This window comes from Bos javanicus, chromosome 8 (assembly GCF_032452875.1).
Source record: "Bos javanicus breed banteng chromosome 8, ARS-OSU_banteng_1.0, whole genome shotgun sequence".
Classification (NCBI taxonomy): domain Eukaryota; kingdom Metazoa; phylum Chordata; class Mammalia; order Artiodactyla; family Bovidae; genus Bos; species Bos javanicus.
The window spans coordinates 23,625,158-23,637,254 of NC_083875.1; the positions used below are offsets into that span (position 1 = coordinate 23,625,158).

Consider the following 12,097-nt stretch of genomic DNA (forward strand, 5'->3'; position numbering starts at 1 on the left):
AGGAGTTCATAGAAATTCTTTGAGAAAGAAGGATTAGTAGAAAATGCTTTGATCTACTATAAAAATGAATAATAGGGAAATCATAGAAATCTCATAGGACTGCAGAATATCACACACATGACTCATTAATAATGTTTCTTGCTTCTTTAGTATGAGTACTACTCTACTACTTCTTGAAGACATTTCTAAACTTACCTTCTCAACTCGCTGTTGGGTTTCAGTCTTTCAGCAGCAAAGCAGAGGCAGGAAGAAAAGAGCCAGGGCCATGCAGGGTGAGGCTCTGCTCTCCAGCCCTGGGCTGTCCTGGGTTTGATCCTAGTTGTTTTCCGTGAAGACTTCAGTCCCTAAGTGCCGGCAGTGTCCCCTCCTAGAGTCGGTCCTTCTCAGAAATTAGTGCCTTTGAGGAGAGACTGCTACAAGTGTATGCAGGTGTCTTATACCCAAGCGAGAGACTTTCTCTGAACAAGGTACCATGAAGTCAATTTTATTGATCAAAACACATAAACCTTAAACATGCATACTGCCAACTGTCCATGACAACAATGGCTACACTAATCCATATTCAAGACCATATAAGCACTTATACGTTCTCACTCATTGACCAAAACAGGATCTTATCATCCTTTTTAGTTTTTGCCAATCTGACTGGTGACACATAGCATCTAGCAGCAACCATTAGTTTTCCTTTTCCTAATTGATGGTGGTTGTTATCAGTCATACTCCAGTCAGGAAAACAGAAAATTCCTTCCAGCCTTCTAGTCCACCCTTGGAACTGGTATGGGAAAGGAAAACAATCCGCAGGCAAAGGAGAAATGTACTGGAAGGAACTATAGCCCCAGCATCACAGAGTAGAGTTGAGGAGAAGAGCTGTGGAGCTGAGACGTTGGTTCTAAGACCGCTGCACTAGGATAGAGGACGGCCTTTCCCCATCACATCCGCTGGAAGCGCAGCTTCCCTGTGAATTTCTGATCCACACAGACGCACCCACTGCTCCTGCACTGTCACTTTACTCACGTAAAGAAGGTCATCATTCATTTTCAGTCAAACTCCGTGATCTCCAGCTAGAAGACACACAGATTGCAAGGTCCTCAACCAGATCCCAGGCGCCACACTCACACTGCACTCCTGCCATCTGGCTGCTATCCAGTCTGAGTTTCATTTGTGACAAAGACACTTGTGGTTTTCCTGTGTTCAGGGTCCAGAACTGTCTTCTGTTCAAATTGATGAACTAGGTCATGACCTGCTCTAGTTTTCAGGCCTTTAAAAATCTATCTTGATGATGATGTCTTCCAAAGACACATGCTGGAATCATATGCCCAACTGCCTATTTCACAGTTGGTGTCTACTGAGCACACATTATGCTGAAATCAAAAGCATTTTAATTGCAATTTTTTAAACAACTTATCCATATGAGAAGACATTTTGAAAAGTTAATGAAACTCTCCCATGACAAACTGACTAAAAAAAATGCTTAATATGACCTTTGGTTAAAAGAAATGAGAGGAAAAAAGGATTTTGTAAACTGAGATGAGTTATTCAAAGTAGTTACTGGGTCATAAGTTTGTCAAATATGGCTTTCGATCAGATGAAGAGAGATATACAAAGAAGTAATATTGAAAACATTACTGATGATTTTGCTTCCATTAAAGCCAGGAACTTAAAGTACTGTTGTGGCATAAGGAAAATATTTGAATTTGATGTGAGTTGAAGACTTATACATTTTAAAACATCTTCCAACCAATTAACATTACAGGAGAAATTAACCATTTAATGTTAAATGAAATAATTTTCCCTGTACCAAGGAGCTTCATTTCAAGTCTCAGTTTTGTCCCCAAGTCTTCCCACTGGAGGGTCCCAATATCTAGTAGATTCCTGTCCAGATTGTAGATACCTTTCCCCTTTCCCTGAATTACTCCTTTTCCCCATAAACAAGGGCTTCCCTTGTGGCTCAGCTGGTAAAGATCTGCCCGCAATGAGGGAGACCTGGGTTCAATCCCTGAGTTGGGAAGGTCTCCTGGAGAAGGGAAAGGCTACCCACTTCAGTGTTCTGGCCTGGAGAATTCCATGGACTGTATAGTCCATGGGGTCGCAAAGAGTCAGACAGACTGAACGACTTTTACTCACTCCACAACAATTCTGAATCCGAAAACATACCACAACATGCTGTGATTTCCAGTCGTCAATCGCGGCATAAAAGGGCATCGGTGGAACCGCTCTGGCTAAAATGTTCTCCCAGGAAGGGGAGGATGGACGCAATGGTAGCTTATCTAGAATTTGGAGGTGCAGAAATCAAAGGCTCTGAGCGACGCGGCGCAAAGCTCGCCTGGGCAGTGGTGCCCGAAAAGGAAGTTTCCTCTCTGTTCCCGCGGCCCCAAGCTCTCCCTGGGCCCCGGCGGCGCCTCGCTCCTGTCGCGGCTCCTGCCCACGGCGACCCGCGAGTTGTCCCCGTGGATCTGATGCCCCAGCTGGCAGCGCTGTACCTGGAGGCGGGTCCCGCTGGGTGGGCGGTGCCGGTCTGTCAGTTACTGAGACATCGGGCGCCCCCTCCCGGCCGCTGGGGCGCAGCAAAAGGAGTTTGGAGGGCTCAGGAGATTACTACTGCACGACCTGAACTGTTTCACAGAGGCCCAGGTGAAGGGCTGAATTTCTGAACTCCTGGTCTCCCTGCTGATGGCAATGGGGGGGCTCTGCTCCATCCCTCACATTTGACCGGTTAGCTTAGGTGGTCTTCTATTCTGTCATTTCCCAAATTCATATAATTCGGAAGCAAAAGTTTGTTGCTGAACCACGAAAGACACCAGGATTCTTGGCCTCCAAGAAGAATTCAATTCAGGGCCAGTGACGAGGCTTGATCGCTGAGAACTTTTGTGTAATAAAGTTTTATTAAAGTATAAAAGAGATAGAGAAAGCTTCTGACATAGACATCAGAAGGGGGCAGAAAGAGTGCCCTGTGCTAGTCTTCAGCCAGATGTTATATAGCAACTGCTGCTGCTGCTGCTAAGTCGCTTCAGTCGTGTCTGACTCTGTGCAACCCCAGAGATGGCAGCCCCCGTCCCTGGGATTCTCCAGGCAAGAACACTGGAGTGGGTTGCTTCCAATGCAGAAAAGTGAAAAGTCAAAGTGAAGTTACTCAGTCGTGTCTGACTCTTAGCAACCCCATGAACTGCAGCCTACCAGGCTCCTCCGTCCATTTGATTTTCCAGGGAAGAGTACTGGAGTGGGGTGCCATTGCCTTCTCCTATATAGCTACTAGCTACTAGCATTCTGCTAATTAGAGAAAGGAAATGTCTCAAAACTCAGAGGATGGCACCAGGCCCCTCACCCACAACATGCATGAGACAACATTGGCACCAGATGAGTCATCCCTGGCCATAAAACGATTGACATGAATCTTGAAGAAAGGCAGATTTTCAAACAAATATACAGTATCATTAACACAGATTAGGAGAACACTCTATGAGTGTAACATACTGGTTTGTCAAGTCGGTTCTGAGCCTTTAGGTGGAACTGACTTGAACACAGAGTCTAGAGTAAATACACAGTACATTATCAGCTTAAGACAAACATTTCCATTAGAAAAATGCATTGGTTAGCTCAAGGTTTGGGAAAAGTTCAGTTCAGGTGGAACCAGGTGTCATTATGGACACACAGAAGTTTAAGAGAAACCTCTTTCTAAATGTGTATGGAGAAGGGGAACAAATCTAAGACTAGTTTGTTTCCTCCTGCCACTGAAGAGAGACAAAGAAAGTGTCTGACATTTGCAGCCTGTTTCCTCTGTTTGGAGACCCCTGGCCTTCCTGTCTGTTACCCTCTCAAAAGATTTAAGTAGTTTTTTTACTTACATTCACAAAGCCATCAGCTTGGTGTTTTCTACAGAGGATTCACTGAAATGTTTGTAATCCAATCTCCTGCTGGGGTCATAACTCATAAGGATCTTGTCCATCATGTATCTCCAATTTATGGTGAGGATTCATTGAACAATCTATATGAATCATCTTGGACAGTTAAATATGATTATTTTATAATTATTAGAATTATTAATTTTGTCAATCACATTTAGACTTTCAGTAAGAACTACTAGTTGATAATTGCATTCTGCTTCTTATACAAAATAATCAGACATGTTGTAAATCAATCAGCTTATCTAGAATTGGAGGTAGATGTGAACTGATGGAAACAAGAGGTTTGTAGCATCGAGGTATGAAACAACAAGGGTGCATCTCGTGTTACAAATAAAACAGGAAATTAAGTGAGGGCTCAGCACATGCGGTGTGCGCAGGTGTGACAGTCTACATCAGCAGTGTGTAATCTGACACACTAGGTTTTCAAAAACTGGATTTGCCATTTCACTGTTAGATTATTTTATTCAAATAAAGTCTTAGCAGGAGGCTCTTCAAAGCAAAGATATTAACTCAGTTTCAACTACGTTGGAAGGATTGCATGAGTCCCTCACAAAGGCTAAGGAGTTTGTAGTTGTTGTCACTGTCATTTTTGATAAACACATAGTCTGTGGAATTTGTCTGGCAGGTCCTTGGTAATCATGTCCACAGTAGTCTTGTAACATTTAATTAGTAATCAATTCAGGATGGATGTGCCATGAGAAGTGAGGGCAGCATCAGGGAATGTGTTCTTATTCCTCAATAATATCAAGAATGAAATAGATCCTAATGAATCCTTGCCATAAACACAATACCTTGGTATCTCTTACTACCGTGTTACGGACTGAATGTGTGTGTGTTCTCCAAATTCATATATTGAAACCCTACCCCTTGACTTCCCTGATGCTCCAGGGGCCAGGACTCCATGCTCCCAAAGCAGGGAGCCTGAGCTGGATCTCTGGTCAGGAAACTAGGTTCTGCATGGCAAGCAAGACTTCCCATGGCTTAAGTAAAGATCCTGCACGAAGCAACCAAGATCCAAGATCCAGCATACATCGACTAAGACATGCCTCAGCCAAATAAACACATGAAATAAATATTTTAAAAAGTCTTTAAAAGCCCAGAGAAACCCAACCCATCAGTGTGATAGTATCAAGAGCTGGAATATTAGGGAGATCATTAGGATTAGTAATCAACAAAATTCAGTTATTATTTTTAATGTCATAACTACTATTAGCTAGACTAATATCAGGATCTTTTGGAATCATTTACTTCCCTTTCATTTTAGTTGTTTCAAAGCATATTCTCTTTGCCCAAGTGGATTTATCACCTACGCAGATGCTCAGCAAGGCTGGTTTTGTCAACCCTGCCAGAGAGGATTAGTGTTCAAGCAACTGGGGCTCTGATTGTCTGTCTCTTGTGAGCTGGTGAGTATGACTTCTTCCTTCTCCCCTTATACTGACCAAATGTTGATTAAAGAAAAGAAAAATTAGGAGGCTGGTCTTACAAAGCTGACAGCAGTCAACCGATCAAGGACTTGTCCTTTGAGCTTCTGTAAGAAGCAGCCCTGTCCCAGCCTTTCTGTTGTTCACACTGGCCTCATCGTTTCCCTCTGCCTCAGACTTGTCCCCAGCTGTGCTGCACTGCAGTTTGCTAACTCAGAATACGTCACCGCTGCTGCTGCTGCTGCTGCTAAGTCGCTTCAGTCCTGTCCGACTCTGTGCGATCCCATAGACGGCAGCCCACCAGGCTCCCCCATCCCTGGGATTCTCCAGGCAAGAACACTGGAGTGGGTTGCCATTTCCTTCTCCAATGCATGCTGGGTCAGGGGAAAACCACTTCTCTTCTTTCATATTCATGACATTGAGACTTACTCTTGTTTTCTTGTTGCCCACAAAAAAAACTGTGCACTTTTACTTTCTAGAAAAGTTGCAAAGAGAAACAAAAAAATCTGACGTCTTGAAAGTGATAGAGATACAGCCCCTCTGGCTTTCTTTACTTCCCTTTGTTGTTCTTACGTCATCATGAATTGCAACCACAACAGGAGCAATGAGACAAATCTTGCCCAATAACTCAGTCAGTTCAGTTCAGTTTAGTCGCTTAGACGTGTCCGACTCTTTGCAGCCCCATGAACTGCAGCACACCAGGCCTCCCTGTCCACCACCAACTCACAGCTGCTGCTAAGTCGCTTCAGTCGTGTCTGACTCTGTGCGACCCCAGAGACGGCAGCCAGCCCACCAGGCTCCCCTGTCCCTGGGATTCTCCAGGCAAGAACACTGGAGTGGGTTGCCATTTCCTTCTCCAATGCATGAAAGTGAAATGTGAAAGTGAATTCACTCAGTCGTGTCCGACCCTCAGCGACCCCATGGCCTGCAGCCTTCCAGGCTCCGCCGTCCATGGGATTTTCCAGGCAAGAGTACTGGAGTGGGGTGCCATTGCCTTCTCCTGCCAACTCCCAGAGCCTACCCAAAAGAAGTCACTAAGTGAATATAAAAAGTTTAAATGAAAAATTACACTCAAGGAAGGAAGACTACTTCTCCTGATCTAGTAGGCTGGGTCTCACTGCCCTGCATTCTCAGAGGAACAGAGACAGAGGAACAGAGATGCCTGGTGGAATCAACTGCCTGAATGAACAACTGTAACTCACTAGATTCTGTGACATAAGCTTCCAACAAGAGACAACACCAATACTGAATCTCCATCCTCCAGCTCAGAAAGTTTGAGCAGAACAAGCGTCGAACAGTTTAAGTAAAAGAGTTGAATAATAAAAACTATACTTAGCAGGGTAGATATTATTTATCTACTAAAAGCAAAATAACTGCAGTTGGAAATTCCTCCACCAACTTGCACAAACTCACTTTTGCTCTCAAGGACTGAGCTTTGCTGACACTTTGGACACCTGGGGAAACGGGTCAGAGAAGAGGAGGTCACCACTGAGAACTAGGGTCCTTCACACAAACACTGCAGGTGAGAGGTGATGGTTCAAGAAGATGATTTATTTTCACAAGTAAATGAGCCCTCCACAGAAAGGAGATTTTTGAGTCCTCAGGATGTGGTGAGCCTGCCCTAAGGGAGGGAGCCCAGCAGGTGAGCAAGGGGACTCTGTCACTCCGGAGGACAGGGGGTGGCTCCATGTGATCTCTCCCATGTGAGTGAGGTGCTGCTGGGGAAATACAATTATCCTAGAATTAGAGTCTCCCCACCCATATTATCTGAGAAGAACCAGAATTCTTGGTAGGGGTAATGGCCGGGCCAGCAATGGACAATAGGTCTCCAGTACGAAAATGGTGAAAGCAAGCGTGATGTCTGTAATAGTCCTGCCTTCGTGGTTCCCTGAAGCACAACCACATGGACCTGCAGGAACGTGTTCTAGAAGGAAAAGAAACATGGGAGGAGCTCATGGACTCACAATAATCAGCCTCTTCTCTAAATCAAACACTCAAGAAAACCCATCCTTTGTTTCAAACAGTTTCTTTGCTAGAGTGACGTGGTAAATCCCTGATAAATACAGAGCCTGCCTTCCTAAGTACAGTAAGAAACAGAAATTGAGCCTAGGATCAGGGCCAAAGATCTGTTCATGGAACAGAGAAGAGCTACATTTACATATGAAAGAGAAAGAGTCATAATGTTTGTACTAAGAAACCTACATCATTTCTGATGTAAGACAAAGACCTTTCTCATTTGATTGATAAATATCCATTTGGATGGGTACATTTTAAGTTATTGGGAAATAGATAAAATTAAGAGTTAGACTGTTGACAATTTCTTTGACCATATTCAGAATAAATACATGAAAATCAAAAAAGGAAGTAAAAGTGTATAGAAATGACTAGAAAATGAAAATTGCTGTGTTCTCTATTTAATGGCCTTGCTTGGAAAGCATGGCATCAGAGAACCTACCTCAAGGTTCCACCAGACGCCATCTCAGCCAGCCCAGCAGCAGCCTCATCTTCCCCATGGCCTTCGTGCTCTCTCTACTGATGGCCCTGGTGCTGGTCAGCTACAGCTCTGGAGGATCCCTGGGCTGTGACCTGTCTCAGAACCACGTGCTGGTTGGCAGGCAGAACCTCAGGCTCCTGGGCCAAATGAGGAGACTCTCCCCTCGCTTCTGTCTGCAGGACAGAAAAGACTTCGCTTTCCCCCAGGAAATGGTGGAGGGCAGCCAGCTCCAGGAGGCCCAGGCCATCTCTGTGCTCCATGAGATGCTCCAGCAGACCTTCAACCTCTTCCACACAGAGCGCTCCTCTGCTGCCTGGGACACCACCCTCCTGGAGCAGCTCCTCACTGGACTCCATCAGCAGCTGGATGACCTGGATGCCTGCCTGGGGCAGGTGATGGGAGAGGAAGACTCTGCCCTGGGAAGGATGGGCCCCACACTGGCCGTGAAGAGGTACTTCCAGGGAATCCATGTCTACCTGCAAGAGAAGGAATACAGCGACTGTGCCTGGGAAATCATCAGAGTGGAAATCATGAGATCCTTGTCTTCATCAACCAGCTTGCAAGACAGGTTAAGAATGATGGATGGAGACCTGAACTCACCTTGACATGACTCTCACTGACTGAGATGCCCCATCATCTTTGCACACTCATTTGCGGCCATTTCAGAAGACTCTAATTTCTCCTTTAGCCACAAAATTTATTGAATTACTTCAGCCAATACTTTGTCAGTAGTAAATGAATATATATAAATTTTTTTGGCTGCAGGTCCATCAGTCCTGAAGTGAAGACTGCCCTGATTGTATTGTTTGTTTGCTTATTTATTTTGTTATATTTATTCTTTTGTCTCCTCATATTCATTTTTCCACATAAAATATTTTTGTTTACACTGTATTAAAATTTAACAAATACATTCACATTTTTATTTCATTATATTTGTAACAATGTTTTATTTATTAAATATTATCAAGGTGAACTTCTTGAATTTTTTACCATTTTATGTTTAGTTGCTTGGTAAAGTCTGACTCTTTTGTGACCCCATAGACTGTAGCCCACCAGCCTCCTCTGTCCATGGGATGATCAAGGCAAGACTACTGGAGTATGTTGCCATTTACAGGGGATCTTCCCAACCAAGGATGGAATCTGGAATCTGCATTTCAGGCAGATTCCTTACTGTCTGAGCCACAAGGGAAGACCCTTGTTTGAAAGAAATGAGAGAAAAAGGGATTTTGTAAACTGAAATTAATTATTTACGATAATTACTGGGTCATCAGTTCAGTTCAGTTCAGTCAGTCATGTCCAACTCTTTGCAACCCCATGAACTGCAGAACGCCAGGCCTCCCTGTCCATCACCAACTCCCAGAGTCCACCCAAACTAATGTCCATTGAGTTGGTGATGCCATCCAGCCATCTCATCCTCTGTTGTCCCCTTCTCCTCCTGCCCTCAATCTTTCCCAGGATCAGGGTCTTTTCAAATGAGTCAGCTTTTCTCATCAGGTAACCAAAATATTGGAGTTTCAGCTTCAGCATCAGTCCCTTCAATGAACACCCAGGACTGATCTCTTTAAGATGGACTGGTTGGATCTCCCTGTAGTCCAAGGGACTCTCAAGAGTCTTCTCCAACACCACAGTTCAAAAGCATCAATACTTCAGTGCTCAGCTTTCTTTATAGTCCAGCTCTCACATCCATACATGACCACTGGAAAAACCATAGCCTTGACTAGATGGACCTCTGTTGACAAAGTAACATCTCTACTTTTTAATATGCTGTCCAGGTTCGTCATATCTTTCCTTCCAAGGAGCATGCTTCTTTTAATTTCATGACTGCAATCACCATCTGCAGTGATTTTGGAGCCCAGAAAAATAAAGTCAGCCACTGTTTCCCCATCTATTTGCCATGAAGTGATGGGACCAGATGCCATGATCTTAGTTTTGTGAATGTTAAGTTTTAAGCCAACTTTTTCACTCTCCTCTTTCACTTTCATCAAGAGGTTCTTTAGTTCTTCACTTTCTGCCATAAGGGTGGTGTCATCTGCATATCTAAGGGTATTGATATTTCTCCCCACAGTCTAGATTCCAGCTTGTGCTTCCTCCAGCCCAGTGTTTCTCATGATGTACTCTGCATATAAGTTAAATAAGCAAGGTGACAATATACAGCCTTGACAGACTCCTTTTCCTATTTGGAACCACTCTGTTGTTCCATGTCCAGTTGTAACTGTTGCTTCCTGACCTGCATACAGGTTTCTCAAAGGCAGGTAAGTGGTCTGGTATGCCCATCTCTTGAAGAATTTTCCACAGTTTATTACGATCCACACAGTCAAAGGCTTTGGCATTGTCAATAAAGCAGAAACAGATGTTTTTCTGGAACTCTCTTCTTTTTCAATGATCCAGCAGATGTTGGCAATTTGATCTTTGGTTCCTCTGCCTTTTCTAAAACCACATTGAACATCTGGAAGTTCATGGTTCATGTATTGCTGAAGTCTGGCTTGGAGAATTTTGAGCATTACTTTACTAGCGTGTGAGATGAGTGTAATTGTGAGGTAGTTTTAGCATTCTTTGGCATTGTTAGTCAAATACGGCTCATACAATGAAGTGAGATAAACTAGGAAGCAATTTTGGAAACATTACTGATAATTTTGTTTCTACTGAAGCCAAGAACAACATTTTGTTTTGTCTTAGAGAAAATATCTTAACTTGATACTTAAGACTTATAAAGTTTAAGTTATTTGTAATTAATTATAAATTATAAGAATCTGCCTGCAATGCAGGTACCCCCAGGTCGATGAGTGGGTCAGGAAGATTACCTTGGAGAAGGAATAGGCTTCACTCCAGTATTCTTAGGCTTCCCTAATGGCTCATCTGGTAAAGAATCTGCCTGCAATGTGGGAGACTGAGTTTGAACCCTGGGTTGGGAAGATCCGTGGAGAAGGGAATTCCTACCCACTCTAGTATTCTGACAGGGAGGCCTGGCGTGCTGTGATTCATGGGGTTGCAAAGAGTCGGACACGACTGAGTGACTGATCTGATCAGATCTGATCTGATCTGATCTAGTATTCTGGCCTGGAGAATTCCATGGACTATATAATCCATGGGGTCACAAAGAGTCAGACATGACTGAACGGCTTTCACTATAAATTTTGAAATATTTTTTAACCAGTTAACATTGCAAGAGAAATTAACCATTGATATTAATATTAAATGAAATAATTTTCCCTTTAAATTAAGTCTCAGTCTTGTCCCAAGTCTTCACACTGGAGGGTCCGAATATCTCATAGATTCCTGTCCAGACTTCAGGTGCCTTTCTCTTTCCCTGAATCCCTGAAAGAATTAGTCTTTCTCCCCAGAAACAATCCTGAATTTGAAAATACTTCACAACATGCTCTATTTTCCAGCCATCAATCGCAGCATAAACGGCCCGGTGTAAACCACTCTGGCCAAAATCTCCTCCTAGGAAGGGGAGGGTGGACATGAGGGCAGGTGCAGAAATCTAAGAATCTGAGCAAAGTAGCATTAAAGCTCCCCTGGGCAGTGGGACCAAAAAGGAAGCCTCCTCACTGCTCCCGCGGCCCCACGGGCTCGCTTGGCTATGGCGGCGCCTCGCCGGGTCAAGGCTCTTGTCTACCGGGACTCCTCGGTTCTCCCTGGATCCTGCACGGGAGTTCACGGCGCTGGACCTGGAGGTGCGTCCCGTGCATTACTGAGAGTTCAGGTGCACATCCTGGCCGCTGGGGCGCAGCGAAGGGAACTTGGAGAACTTAGCTTAGTGCAGGACCTGAGCTGTTTCACTGAGACCCAGCTGAAGTGCTGAATTTCTGAAAGTCTGGTCTCCCTGCTGATGGCAACGGGGATGCTCTGCTCCATCCCTAACATTTCAACTGTTAGCATATGTCGTCTTCTATTCTTCCAGTCATTTCCCATACTCATGTAATTTGGTAGCATTGTTTTTAACCTAAATCCACAAGAGCCCTGTCAGCTTGGTGTTTTCTACAGTTGTTCTCATTGTTTAGTTGCTAAGTCTTATTCGACTTTGTGACCCCATGGACTGTAGCCTGCCAGGCTTCTCTGTATGGGAGTTCCCAGACAATACTGGAGTGTGTTGCTATTTCCTCCTCCAGAGGACCTTCCCAATCCAGGATCTAACACCCCTCTCCTGCATGGACACGTGGATTCTTTAATCCACTGAAAGATTCTCTCCCACCAGGGAAGCCTGTTTCCTACAGAGACTCACTGAAATGTTTGTAATCCAATCTCTTGCAATGGCTATAATTCTCAAGGGTCTTATC

The 12,097-nt window shown here is 44.2% G+C and overlaps 1 protein-coding gene across 1 annotated transcript; it reads left to right on the forward strand.

Annotated features, from left to right (window-relative positions):
• The first annotated feature begins 7,767 nt into the window (after positions 1–7,767).
• On the forward strand, positions 7,768–8,539 carry LOC133253386 (interferon omega-1-like). Its single transcript, XM_061427031.1, has one exon. It carries the CDS (start codon positions 7,835–7,837, stop codon positions 8,420–8,422), a length of 588 nt encoding a protein of 195 aa, XP_061283015.1. The 5' UTR covers positions 7,768–7,834; the 3' UTR covers positions 8,423–8,539.
• The last annotated feature ends 3,558 nt before the right edge of the window (positions 8,540–12,097 follow it).

Bases quoted from the DNA above. Each gene is read 5' to 3' on its own strand.
- LOC133253386 (XM_061427031.1), top strand. From the start codon at position 7,835: ATGGCCTTCGTGCTCTCTCTACTGATGGCCCTGGTGCTGGTCAGCTAC.